The sequence below is a fragment of the Hypanus sabinus genome, chromosome 20 (assembly GCF_030144855.1).
Source record: "Hypanus sabinus isolate sHypSab1 chromosome 20, sHypSab1.hap1, whole genome shotgun sequence".
NCBI classification, from domain to species: Eukaryota; Metazoa; Chordata; class Chondrichthyes; order Myliobatiformes; family Dasyatidae; genus Hypanus; species Hypanus sabinus.
Window position 1 is genome coordinate 44,895,643 of NC_082725.1, and position 14,759 is coordinate 44,910,401.

The 14,759-nt window shown below is 42.0% G+C and overlaps 1 protein-coding gene across 2 annotated transcripts in view; it reads right to left on the reverse strand.

Annotated features, from left to right (window-relative positions):
- The window catches only part of LOC132378474 (acidic amino acid decarboxylase GADL1-like), a 64,337-nt gene that overhangs the window by 37,205 nt on the left and 12,373 nt on the right, over positions 1–14,759 (reverse strand). For both annotated transcript variants that reach the window (XR_009507046.1, XM_059945413.1), the window contains exons 3-6: positions 14,329–14,455; positions 8,733–8,823; positions 3,984–4,090; positions 1,875–1,990 (exon numbers count right to left, since the gene is read on the reverse strand). Coding sequence is in view for 1 of the 2 variants with exons in the window: in XM_059945413.1 (XP_059801396.1) it covers positions 1,875–1,990; positions 3,984–4,090; positions 8,733–8,823; positions 14,329–14,455 (441 nt within the window). In the remaining variant the exon portion in view is untranslated. The remainder of the gene's footprint in view (positions 1–1,874; positions 1,991–3,983; positions 4,091–8,732; positions 8,824–14,328; positions 14,456–14,759) is intronic.

Consider the following 14,759-nt stretch of genomic DNA (forward strand, 5'->3'; position numbering starts at 1 on the left):
CAGCTTGGCTTCTCCGAGCTGGAAAGTCTGGAACGTCTCGGCATGGACCAAACGGCGGCTTTTCAAGTCGACCAGGAGGCAGTTGACTCGTAGGAAGTCTGCCCCTAGTAGTGGCAGTGACACCGCTGCCAACGTGAAAGTCCAAGTGAAACGGCTGGACCCAAGATGCAGTGCGATAGTTCACAGGCTGTATGTCCGAATACTGGTATCATTTGCGGCGGTGATTTCGGGGCCTCGGACCATGTTATGAGTGTCCATATTTGAGGGGGGGGGGGGAGTACGCTGACTTCGGCCCTGGTGTCTACCAGGAAGTGCCACCCGGAGTGCCGGTCCCAGAGGTACAGGAGGCTGTCTCGGTGGCCAGTCGTCATAGCCATTAGTGACGGCTGGCCCCAGCATTTCCCGGAAAAGCACATGGTGGACGGCAGCGGCACGTGCCTGAGCCCCATCTCTGGTGATAGAAACACCATTGTTCCGAACTGTCGTCTTTTCCCCCCCCGTGGGTCTCGGCGGCTTTGGTTGCGGGGCCGATGCTTTGGGGCGTGCGACTGTGGCTAGGCCAATGGAGGCTACTCCACATTGCTTGCTCTGCCGAAGGACATCCGCTTTAGCCGTGACCCTGCGCAGGTCACTGAAATCCTCACTCGCGAGGAGGAGGTAGATGTCCTCTGGCATTTGCTCGAGGAACAACTGTTTAAATAAAAGGCACGGCTTATGGCCGTCCATGAGCACCAGCATATCATTCATGGGCTCGGATGGCATGTGGGGTGCGCAGCCCGTTCACGGCGGGAGAGTCCAAAAGTACGGATCAGGAGCACCTTAAGCTTAGTGTACCTGTCCTCCGTTGGTGGCTGGCGTAGGAAGTCGATGATCCGGCCTGCCGTCTCCTGGTCGAGCGCACTGACCATGTAGTAATACCGCGTATCATTGGCTGTAATGTCTGATATTGAACTGGGCCTCAGCCTGCTCGAACCAAACGTGGGGCTGAGTGGCCCGGAAAGTCGGAAGCTTCAGAGTGACCGCACTGTGCGAATTGCTCGGATTCATGGCTGGTTGCAGAGTTACTAGTTCCAGATGCCGTCTGGAACATCGGGGTCACCAATGTAGTGGCGCGCAATGCGCTACAAAAGGAACACACGGAGGCAGAGAGAGCTGAACTTGGAATGGCTTTACTGATTCAAACCTGCGCGCTTAAATCCCCCCTCCCATGGGTCCCTGCGACCAGCGGGGCGGACGTGATGTCAGACCGTCCCCGGAAGGTCCGCCCTGAGCAGGCCACGATGGCGGTTCGAGCCCCGTGTGTGCAGACCCCCACAGTAGAAGAAATAAATGACTGGAAACTCATCTTAAAAAAATATAAAGACCAAGTGTATACTTCTTTGAGAAAGAAAGCATGAGCTGGGTTGTCTCGTTGTAACAAAAATTAATTTTCTGCACAATACCTTGACCCTTACAAATTATTAATGCATGTTGGAACCAGACTGAAATTCATGGCTACCATACAAATAGTTATTTTACAATGAGGGCTTAATCATCTGTTGTTGGACAAAGAACACTGATTCCCCGCCCCCCCCACCCCATTATTCATCCATTTTCATTGTTTCCATCTGTACAAGATGGGTAATTTGCTTAGAAAAGACATCGAAGGATAAGGTACAGAGGCAGGAAGATATAGCAGAGATACAGGCTAGTCATGATCTCCCATTCCTGATATCCCAATGCTTTCGGTCCAAATTCATCTTCACCTCTCAATAAAAATTTAAAACATCTACTATTCTGATAATATGCAATAAGTAGCCTTAATTTTCTCTAAACAATGGAACAATACAAGTCAACAATACCTCTAAACCTTCAGCCAAATTCTAGTCACGTACCTCCTCAGACGTAAACATGGCCATGCGGGGTGCACCTGCCAACCCAGTCTCCTTTAACCCTGGAAAGCACTTGTATCGGGCCAGATTCACAGCATACATGTTGGAAACTGAGCCTCCTGTTCAGGCAGAGAGCATAGCACATCATTACTGGTTGAGAGGCACTAGGTTGGGAAATGAGCAGTTCTTCTATCACAACAGTGCAGTGCAGTGGGATAGATAGGCAATCAGTGAAACTTAGATCATACCAGGTTGACCATTTTTATTTTCCTTCAGCTCACAAACAAAAAGGAAGTCGATTATCAAAAACATCAGTGAAATATTTTCTTTCTGCACAATTTAAAAATACTGGTATTCCATTATTGTCTCATTAATTAAAACCGCAATTAACTTATGATTGTTTATATTATAATCACATGATTGGAATGCTTTAATTACTTGGCAGCATGCTGTTATATTAAAAGTTGATAGTGTACGACATTATAATCTTAATGAATGCAGGCACCGATGACACCTTATTTTGCACACAATTAATAAATTGGCTGAATAACTGTACCTTTCTTCCATGATAATGCATTATTGGTTTTTTTTAAGAACTTGTTTTTAAGGTCATGGTTCAATATTATGAGGGTTGAAGCAATTCTGAAGGATTTTGAAGCTCTTGATAGTAAGTTGTACACAAAGACAGCTGACAGGTCTTGGATGAATTTCATTGTACACATGGAGTAAATTGTTTGTGGGACTAATCAAATGTCCTGTTAGGACAGGAGGTTAAAAAAGCAATCTGGCTGTTCATGATCAAATACATTGAGCATTTAGCTTTGAACCTGCCTTTGCAAGGTCACATCAGAGAAGTAAATGAGCACAGATTATTAACTGGAGCCAACTGTTCTTGCTGAATGCATTTAGTGTCACTGTCCATGGCAATTCCTTAGTTCAACAACATTTATCAAGTTCCTAACTGACAATTTATATTCTTCAAACTCGGATTCCTACAAGTGCCATCTGTTAAATGCATCAGGCATCACAAATCTGGCAGATAATTGCTGCATACAAATTCTGTCCTGACCTTGAGGGGAGGGATGAAAGAGTGAGTGAGTGAGAGTGTGAGTGAGTGAGTGAGAGTGAGAGTGAGAGTGAGAGTGAGAGTGTGAGTGTGAGTGTGAGTGTGAGTGTGAGTGTGAGTGTGAGTGTGAGTGTGTGTGTGTGTGTGTGTGTGTGTGCGCGCCTGCACAGGTTCTCTTCCCAACCGTGAGCTCTAGTTTCCTTCTACATTCCACTGAGTCTGCTCAATTACCTCAGTGTGGATTAATGGCCAAAAAAATTAATCAAAAGATAGTTGATAGTGTGATAGAGAATATGCTGCCGAGGCAGAGGAAAGTTCGGAGAAGAAGGATTGGGACCAATGGGATTGCTTCCCTGGGAGCTAGCATATCACATATTTATGCTGTGTGGACTAAGACTAAAGGCAGCAAATTCAAATGATTGCTCCAAAATACAAGAGAATAGTTCAGTAAGTTTAATTGCATTGTATCTCAGTATAACTTCTACAGATCTACTGTGGAGAGCATCCTAAATCACCGTCTGGTATGGAGGGACAGGATCAGAAAAAGCTGCAGGAAGTGCCCAGCTCAGCCAGCACGAGCCCCCTCAGCCCTGAGGACATTTTCAAAAGCCAATGCTTCAAAAAAGGCAGCATCCATCATTACGGAGCCCCATTGCTCAGGACATGCCCTCTTCTCATCGCTACCATTAAGGAGAACGTACAGGAGCGCACGCACACACACAATTTTAGGAACTGCTTTTTCCTCCCTGCCATCAGATTTCTGAATGGACATTGAACCCAGGTGCACTATTTATTTTGCTCTATCTTTGCACTGCTTATTTATTTTTTATATATATTTCTTATTGTAATTTATAGTTTTTATTGTTGTGCATTGCAATGTACGGCTGCCACAAAACAACAAACTTAATGACATACTCCGGCAATATTAAACCTGATTCTTATTCAAACAATTGCCCTTAAATATAAGAGAATGGTTTAAAAAGTTTAATGGCATTATATCTCAATAAAGTTCAATTAAAAAAAGAATTAGTGTATTTATCTCTTACCAGGGCTGAAGATCCCATCGCCATCTGACCAGCCTATGAGCTCCCTCATCTTCTTTAGGACAGCTTCCTCCATGAGGACAAATGTTGGTGCAACTTCGTAGGTGTAGCTGCAATCAAGGTCATTGATGAGAAAATAAAGCAAGAAAAGAAATAAAGTCCTGAAATAACATCTCACAGGACATCCCAAAGTGCTTGACAGCTAATGAAGTAGTTCTTAAGTGCAGCCATGGCCCTATTATCGGACACGGAGCCACCAATCTGCACACAGCAAGGGTCCAGTCCAGCTCTCTTTAATGAAAAATATCATTACTGTAACCTGTTTCAGTGAACGTTGCTTGAGAAGCCATATTAACAATGACTCCCTGCTTTTCTTACATTCACCTTTTGTGTTCACCTGAAAGGTAGCACCTCTAATGGGCATACGCTGGGCAGCACTGCTGACAAAGCAACAGTTTGTCAGGACTACAATGAAGTACCTGCCTGGAACTTCCTACTGAGCCACTGCTGATGAGAATGCACTTGGCAGGGTGATATGCAGGTTTGCACATTGCATCAACTTCCAGCAAGATGGTGCCAGTGATCAATGGGGACATCCTGTAGACAGTTTACAAAACTACTGCATACTCTTCTTCCGAATACACTTGTCCTTTTGCTTCTTCTTATCAACTGTGATCAATTGCAGCCTGTAATTTCCATTGTATGAATATATTTTTGACCTGACTGAACGAACTGAGGTTTCTGTGATCTGCTGGAGGATTTAGCATCCAGCAAGATTAAAATCCGCCACGGCGGAAGCAGAACCCGGGTGGGCATTCAGTGCCACCTGCCTGTGTTTGGCCGGTCACTCCCTGACTGCTGCTGGCGGAAAGGTCCCCACGCTGCCAAGCTCGATCGCCTCTTGGCTTGTGGCTGGAATGGGTCTGTGGCTGTGGCCTGCAGCCGTCAACCCAGTGCTGAACTGAACAACTCAGTGGCTATCAGTTCCTATGTCAGCTTCACCCGCCTCAGCCGCTCATAGCTATGGACTCACTTTTGGGGGACTCTGCGGTTTGAGGTCTAACAATCTGTGTGCTATTTACTTGCTTTTTGCTGTTTGCGCAATCTGGTCTTTTCTCCTCCACGTGTTTGATGGTCTTGTGTGTGTGGGGGAGGGTTTCTTTAAACGGATTCTATGGCCTTTCTTTGTTCTGTGGCTGCCTGCAAGAAGCCAAATCTCATCATTGTATACTGCATATATACTTCGATAATAAATGTACTTTGAACTCTTGTTTAGAACATTGATACTCTGGGTGCTGTTGTCAGCTGATTTAAAAAATTAAACCAGCACTTCATTAGGTAGGTAAACCTAGGAAAGTAATCCACATTAAATCATTCCCTTTTACTCCACTGAACTACCTTCTTTAAGAAAGGGTAAGTTGTCACAGGAATTCTTAACAGACTGGTTAAATATTTGCTGTTGTAAATAGTTACTAATAATAATCAATCCGGCAAGCTTTCAAAAATCTTTTCTGAATGGCTTATTCCCTACTTGTCTGGCTTGGGACATCTGATACAACAGTCTCAATACTGGACAGTTTGGCTCGGTATCTGATTGCAATGAGCATTGCTGCTGTATTTCAACAACTACGTATCTGAAAGATAACCTCAGCAACATCTGACTGGATTCTGTCCGCGTGCAGCAACAAGAAACACAAAAATTAAACTCAGCCGGCTGTAACAGGACCTCCTGCTGACTCCATATTTAACCAACGGGCAGCACAGGTTATCATGTTCTAACAGTTCCAGGTGAATCGATATCATTTCCAAGCAGAGCTGTCTCTTTCACAGTTTACAACAGCTTAAAATTAAGGCAAAGGAAATTCAAAGACATACTGTATATCTGGCTATTGTCTTCTCAGGGAGAAATGATACTAATAACTAAGAGGACATTAAATATCCAGATATAAATGTGGATGCATTGGCATAAACATAGATGCTAAAAAACTAAGCAAATTATATCATGACTATCATTATAACCGTGTAAAAAAAATCATTTGAACAACTCACTCAAAATAAAGGGATCGAAATCCAACCTGAAAATTGTTACTGAGAGATCTTTTTTTAAGAAGAACAAGCAGTCAATCAAATAGTTACTGATGGGTGAATTTGACAAGGGATTTGGTCATATAATTGACAACTCGGGCCTTGGAACTTAAAAAAAAATCAGGTTCAGTCCTTCTCAGCTTAGCTTGTAACACTGCAAACCTTGGGTGAGTAAAGAAATATCTCAGTTTCACCCCACCTGGAAATTGCTTAAATTTTTCTGGGAAAACCAACATCAAAATGCCAATGTGACAAAGAATGACTATTAACACTAAGTACTGAAAGACTGGAACTTATTCTCCCTGGTATAATAGGTAACTTCAGACAGCTTTAAGCCAGAGCCAAGAGGTATCAGGTAGAAAGCCCAGATGATATTTAACTGCGTGGAATAATCTATTCTTTCTTTTTGACAAGCTGCAAGGTCACGCACAGCAATGTCAAGCCTTAAATATTAATCATATCCATATACTGTACCTTAGAGATGTCCTGTAATTGCATATTTCTAACTAGAACTCTATGGCAAGAAGATCTCCTCTGTTTATTTGTGGATTTTGGATTAGATGGAGAAATATATTTATAACATTTATTGTAGCAAAGCACAGATTTAAGCTAATTTGCTTGTGTATCTATACTACAGTACTCAATGGAATTAGAAAATCCTGCCATATGGTGATATGGGTCAACTCTATTTCGGGAAGCATTCCTGTCAAAAGACTGAAATATAATTGCTATTCTGATACTGGACAGAGTGTGCACACCATAAGATTCTCATAAACTTCCACTCTGGTTCTATCAGTTCCAAGATGACTAATGAGGCCACCATAGGGAACGGTGTCTCTTCCAAAGATGGGTGGGTATTTTGAGAGGCGGTATGCTCCTCCCTCCATTACCTGGCTTCTGCAGGCTCACAACACAGAACAGAGGATCTCATTATGGTCCTGAGTGATGGATATTCACTGTCTAGTGCCTGGGGGGGGGGGGGGGGGGGGGGGAGGGCTTTTTGCCAAGCTCAGCTTTCTATCATCACCAACTATCGAGCTCAAGCTGCTGGTTACAGCACAAAGCTGATTGCTTAAGAGATGCAGGATAAGACAAGGGGGTTATGCTAATTGGCTTGCATCAAACGAGACAAAGCTGGCTAAGCTGATTAATTTCAATGAAGCTTGCAGACCAGACTGATACTACCACCTAGCACTTCAAACAGCTGATCTATTAATGGTTGGAAGGTTTGTGTACTCAAGGAGTCAGCATTCACAGCATTAATTGTGGATAGCTGAGAACTCTGCCCATAAAAGTATTTAGACTACCTGTGTGAAAAGGTATCTGAAAAAAACAATCACGTCTATAAAGTCACCCAAGTGGCAAAAACAGTACAAACGTAAGAGAGCAGAGAGGTTTGTTAGGAATGGTCAAAGAAGTTCAAGAGCAATGACACAAAGACAGGAAACTAGAATCCATTTCTGTCTTTGATTTCTGCAACGGACGATTCATTTATCTGCAACTCAATCTTTTTAGCTTACCAGAATTGTATCAGTAACATGGAAATTTTCTGTGTTTTAGAAATCTTTTGTAACTTGGAAATCTTTTATAAGAGAAATCATCTGTGAGTTTACCCGTAGTTATCCACATCGGATGGATCTTAAGATCTTCGTTTGAGTTCAGAACTTTGCACTCAGCAAACCCTATAGCATTACACCATCTTTATCTTGTACAGTAATGCACTGAGGATCTTTAGGTGTCAGTGGAGATACTGTAATTTTTAGAGAAGCCTTGGGAATATCATTAAATAACTTTCTCTGTCTGTGTGGTAATTCCTTCCTGTGACACAGCTCAGAACTCAGTGTCTGTTTCAGGGGTTTGTTGACAATGGTACCCGTCCTGCACAACTGACTGAATGCAGTTAGGATGCTAGTGACTGGGAGGGGACACTGACATTGGCTTACTTATCCTTCCAAGGTCTGTACAAAGTGCTAAATACTACATTGATCAGTTATTCTACAGTGAAAACGATACTACACTTTAATTTTATTGACTGAATATTATGGAAAATAATATTTTGTGTGCTCTCTCCAATTCAATCAGGCCTATATTTTTGTACTACATCTAACTTTCTGGCTTATTAGACCTGTAGAGTTACCCAGAATAAACAAAATAGAAAGGAAAACACAAAGCTGATTTAAAACATCTGATTGTGCAAGAAAATATCTAGATTTTAAAGAACTTTTTTATTTGCATCTCTATTGTGTACTGAAAGATGGCATTTATACACTCCTCTGATTTCATAGGGAAGAGTTCTCAGATTGCATCTCAGTAGATGTCATGAACTTTGTTGGTGTGAAGTAGTGATTAAAGCACCCAAGGATCAGGTTAACATTACATATTACGTCAGTAATGCTATGTCACATTGTGGAATAAAAGGTAGCCGGCAACATCCCTAATTGCTCTATTCAACATCTTGCTGAGTAGTGGGCCAGTGCCTCTACAAGATGAAGAGATGTTATCCAAAGGCTTCTTATAATGCAAATTTGTGGCTAATCCTAACATCTCCCTTTTAAACCGCTGTGGTATGGCCTGTAGCAAGCAAGAGGGAGAAGATAAAACACATCAGAATAAATGAGAAATATAAAAGAAACTATGCGATAAAGAAAAGCTAAGAAAACTACTTACACGCTGGGATTGAGAGCCTCGGTAATAAAGCGAGCAACAAGAGAATAGTGATCCATTCCCGCATACAGCTGGTTATAGAACCTTGGATGACCTACGAAATCAGAGCAAAGAAACAATCTCAGCAAACTGCATTCATGGACCTCCTACTTCTGCTTGTTGCTGCTGATAGCCTAAAGAAGAGAAGGCTAAGTTAGATATGTGTCTTGTGGGGGGTATGCCTTATTCCGATTGTCGAAAGTCACTTCCATCGTGATTGGGTAGCTTAGAAACCGCAGCTGTTTTTCCCTGTGGGTGAGCTGCCTGGTGTCCAGTTTCAAATAGTCTGGCTATATAGACAGCACGTGTGAGAGGTTCTGTCTCTCTTCCTTTGTTTAAGGCAAGTGGTGCACATGACCATTGGGAAGGTAGGCTCTGCGCGCACTCTTAGCTAAGTTTGTTTGTTGAATATTCAGCTTTATAGTTTCTACAATCTGGGGAACATGAATGTTTAGTCGAATTCTTACTGTCTGTAAATAAATGATTAATATACCTATTCGCAGTCGTGATTTCTGTCTCACTTGCCATTCTCATGAACCTGATTCAAAATTACAACATGGTACTGAGTGAGATGGAGACTACTGTTCCCTCGAAGCTGCGTGGGTGCGTGCCCGCACAGTAACTGAATTGTTCCTGAGCACATGGCACTCTTAGTAATTTTTCATTTGTATTTTAATTAAGACCAGGATCCAAACCTTTGTTGTTTACAAAGATGCACTGTGCAGTCATGAGTTCACATCTGGATCAATGGTAGAAAACTTGAAAACTATGGTAGTCTATAACCTGGTTTAGTGAAGTGTGGGGAGAAAGCCCATGAGCTCGAAATCCAGTGTCGGAGGTTTGGCGTCTGTGGAGAGGTTGGAAGGACTTGGATTTTACGGCCAGGAAGGGAAGCCCGATGCTAGGAATGCACGTAAAGCTTGCACAATAACTTAAATTAAATAGCAAAAGTGCAACCAGAGGAAATGGGTTAAAACTGGTAAAAGTTCATTTTAGAACCATGGCAGAAAAAGCTTCAAACGTTCCTGTAACCTTATGACTGATAATTCAGACTTCAGTATTTGGATCTTTCAAGGAATGGTAAATTTGTAATGGATTTGACACCTAGGAGAGCAGATTAAAAAAAAGAAAAAATACAAGGAGGAAATAGATACTGAATTTTTTTTTTTTAATTGAATCTATCAGAACCTGCTATGTAATGCTGAAAAATCAATTTTCGTTGGTTTTTTAATCCTAGTTTGTAAGAAATTATTCAAGTATTCTGCAGGGATTGCAGTATTAGATCTATTTTTACACTTGCACTGTTCAGGAGATAGCACTACACCACCGGTTCACAGGACAACAGATGTTGATGTCAGATCTTGTGGAAAATGTGAGGAGAGCGAAGAAACCATTGCTGGTATTTGCTCAAGTGTCACGCACAAAGCCAAAGAGCATAATTTCAATGATTGGGCAGCAGTCCAGCGAAAAGTACAGGTAGCTTCGTGAACCACCATTGTCATACAGAAAAAGGTGGAATTTAGCCCCACTCCCAGCTTCACCACCACCCACCCCCCCCCCCCCCCGAATCCCCACATGAGCTTCATGGCCCCACCTGCACTCCTCTCCTGAAAATGATGACTCATTCTAAAGTATGCTGGTTTGGCATGTCCTCCTGTATAATTTTTCAGGTGTGAATCCCATGAGCATGAAATAACAACTTCATAACAGGATCATCACTCGTTAAGAAGATCAAGAGAGAGATCTTGCGTGGATTTTTCCCTCCCAAGGGTACTCTAATTAATTTAATATCTTACTGGAAAACTGATGCAAACTATTATTTTCTCATGTCTGTACAAACAGGTCACGTCAGGTTTGCTGAATCGAGTCTCTTGGGCTTGAAAGAGTCAACAGGACCGACGGGTGCATTCTAGATTTCCAACATCTGCAAGTCCTATCAGCTACTTCTCACAAAGTGCTGCTTATGATTGGCACGTCTGGAAAATCTTCAGCTTTAAACGGGTGAATGAAGATTTTCTTCAGGTGGGATTTGTTGCCATAGCTCTACTCTGCAGTCCAAAGTAACTCCAAGTCAATTAAATGTAAAAGCTCCAAGGTACGACAACAGAGGAAGTGAACAAGCTAACAAAGGACAGACTTTCAGGAACACATGAAAGTGATTTGACCCCTCGCACGTCAGCAGAAAGTCAACTGCTGCAACTTGGAGGAATTGTCAGTTTTGAAAGCTCTCCGCATAGACAGAATTGCACGATAAAAAGAGACAAAGCCTTAAACAGGGAGGAGGAATCCAGTTACAGGAGTAAATTTTAAAATCATTTGAAAAAGCACCAGTGCTCAGCTACAGTTCAAAAAGTCAATTTATTATCTAAGCACGTAAATGTCAAAGAAATTTAGATAGTGTGAAAGTGAGATTATTGCTTTCTGAATATTACCCTGGGGTTCTTGCACTACAATGCAAAAGAGTTTGTTGAATGCACTATAATACAGTATATGGCTATAAGTATTTTTCTAGGGATGTAAAATTCTTTTAACTTAATTTTCTCATATTGTCTATTGTTTAATGGAGATATTGGCATAGTTGTCTTATATTCATTCAGAAGCATGTTCATCAATTACTTTCAAGGATTTCACCTTCATTGTTATCTATATGGTAGGATGCTCAATTTAAATACTGGCCTAAAATGAACAGGGAACCCAAGTCAACATCCTGCTGCTGGACATCCATCTTAGCTGTTTTAGAAGCTCAGACCAGAAAATGCAGAGTTGAAGGAATCCCCCTCTAGAGCTGGGAGGCTCACTGTTAACATGGTCTCAATTTGATATGGTATTTGCAAGGAAAACAGGTGCAAACAGCTGACACAAAGGTCAGTGCGCTAGTCTACTTTTTCTTTTCATTATTCAGCATGAAACCAATGCCTGAGGCTGTCAGAAAGCTTATGTTCAGCACATTTTTCAATCAGATATGCAAAAAGGATTTGCCCTTATGCCATGACGGTTACACCTGTTAAACAACCTCACAACCAGCCTGCTGTCACATTCTCCTCCAACACTGAACAATGCCTCAGCTCTGTTGAATGAAACACTACAAATGTGGAATGCTGGAGGGAAGCCTAGTGGGATTCCTTATTAATTTTCAGATCCATATTAGTGCAAGGGAATTGGGTTTGCTCTTTCACGTGTTTCTTGACAGGCGTCTGTGTTTTCAGTATTCATTACAAACAGTTGGTTTTGGAGTCACAAAAATGACACTCAGCTACAAAATGCAAAGGCACGTTTGGTAAAGCAGTGACAACAAACGCACAGGTTTTACGCTTCAAACTAGTAGAATAAGAGTAAAGGTGGGAAGAAAAATGGACGCTTATCAGGATTGTACAGACAGTTGGGTCCGATTGTGTAGATTGGCCAGAGAGGCACTTGGTCTTATAGTCCACACAATGCTGGAGGGACTCAGCAGGCCAGGCAGCATTGTAGAAAAGAGTAAACAGTTGACGTTTCAGGCTGAGACCTTTCAGCAGAACCTCCTGCTGAAGGGTCACGACCCAAAACATCCACTGTACTCTTTTCCATAGATGCTGCCTGGCCTGCTGAGTTCCTCCAGCATTTTGTGTGTGTTGCTTTTGATTTCCAGCATCAGCAGATTTTCTCTTGTTTGGTACTATATCCCTCTAGCTGGACTATCCCATCATTCAATAGCAGTATGACTTGACTTGCAGGAAAAAAAAGCTGCATTGAATTATAATTTCCAATTATCATTTCACTTGTGTGCTGCTAGGTCAGCACCACATCCAAACCTGACCACTGTCTCAGAAAGCTTACCTTTGTTAACCGCAGCAAAAAGCAGACATGAATAAAAGATAGATTTCAGTGTTTGGAAACAGCAGATGAATTACATTTACTAATTCCAGCATGATCACTTCTAGGTCTTCAAAATCAAATTGAAAATGTGAAAAAAACTTAAAGGTTTTGTTAAAGTCACCTTTCAGATTTGTTACATGACAATATCAATTGAACGTACTGCAACTCTAATAGTCAGAGTGAACACTGCATCACAGGAGACATCCAATGTTATATCACATCAGAGATAAGCCAGAGATAAGAACTAGGCCAATTGACTCATCCAGTCTGTTCCACCATTGAATCATGGCTGATTTATTTTCCCTCACGACCCCGCTAACTTTGACACCCTAATAATCAAAATACCTGTCCATTTTAAAAACTCCATTTTAAATGAAGTATACTCAGTGACTTGGGGGCCACCGTCATCGATAGCAATGAATTCCACAGATTCACCATCTTCATGCTAAAGAAATTCTTCATCTCTGTTGTAATGGGTTGTCCTTCCATCATTCTTCTATCCTGAGACTGTGCCCTCTGGTCCTAGACTGCCCCACTATAGAAAACATCCTCTCCACACCCGCTCCACTCTACCTCGGCCTTTCAATAGACGAAAGGTTTCAATGATATTTCCCCTTCCCCCCCACCATTCATCTAAACTCTAGGGCAGAGTTCCCAGCCTCTTCTTATGCTATGGATCCTACTATTAAACAAAGGCTGAGTACAGGCCAGAGCAACCAAATTCTTCTCACACATATTCCATCTGCTACTTCTTTGCCCATTCTCCCAATGCTCACAGTGACTGCAGCCTGCCAAAAACTCCTAGAAGTCTGTGTAAGGAAGGGTGTGCTGGCACTGGAGAGGGTCCAGAGGAGGTTCGTGAGAATTAACCCAGGAATGAAAGGGTCAATGCATGAGGAGTGTTTGCTGACTCTGGGCCTGTACTCATTAGAAGAATGAAAGGGAATCTCATTGAAACCTATTGAATATTTAAAGGCCTAGACAGAGTGGATTTGGAGAAAATGATTTCTACAGTGGGGTCTCAAGGACCAGAGGGCACAGCATCCTTTAGAACAGAGATGAGGACTTTCTTTAGCCAGAGGGTGGTTAATCTATGGAATTCATTGCCACAGACGGCTATGGAGGCCATGTTATTAGGTATGTTTAAAGCGGAGGTTGATGGTTTCTTGATTAGTAAGGGCGTTATGGGAAGAAGAGAATGGAGTTGAGAGGGATAATAAATCAGCCATGATGGAATAGCAGAGCAAAATCAAAGGGCTGAATGGTCTAATTCTGTTCCTATGTCTTACGTTCTTACTTTGTATGTTAAGAGTCAACCAATATTGTTGAAAGGCTGCAATCACATATTGTTGAAGCATGAAAGATATCATTCATTGGATATTATGACATATATTAAAACAGTATTATTTTCCATTCAGTTCTGTGACTGTGCCGACCATTTAGACAATAGACAATAGGTGCAGGAGTAGGCCATTCAGCCCTTTGAGCCAGCATTGCCATTCACTGTGATCATGCCTGATCATCCACTATCAGTACCCCGTTCCTGCCTTCTTCGCATATCCCTTGACTCCACTATCTTTAAGAGAAAATAGCTAACTGTTCCTTCCATTTATGGCATCCCAGATGGGTGTACCAGCGGGATTATTTTCAAATAAGAAAGAAAAATATTCTTAATGCAAAACCATTTAAAAGGAGGATCACCTACCTGTTTTAACGCTGTACTTGATAACATCCCGACATCGTTGTAACAGTTGGTGATGGGATTCTCCTGCATCCCTCAATTCCAAGTCAAGGAGCTTCTTAAGCTCTTCGGGAGGCTGCCATTCACATACCTGCAAAATACATACAAAGTTAGGAACACATAACTTCCACTATAAGCTCCAGTGGTCAGATTCAGAGATTTAGGTTGGTGAAAATATATTACACGTATGGTTTATTTTTATAAAAATATTTTGCTTAATAATGTCTTTTAATCAATTTTCTTGGAGCATTACAGCTACACACACAAAATGCTGGAGGAACTCAGCTGGCCAGGCAACTTCTATGGAAAAAAGTACAGTCAACGTTTCAGGCCAAAACCCTTCAGTCCTGCTGCTAGAGTTCCTCCAGCATTTTGTGTGTGTTACTTGGACTTCC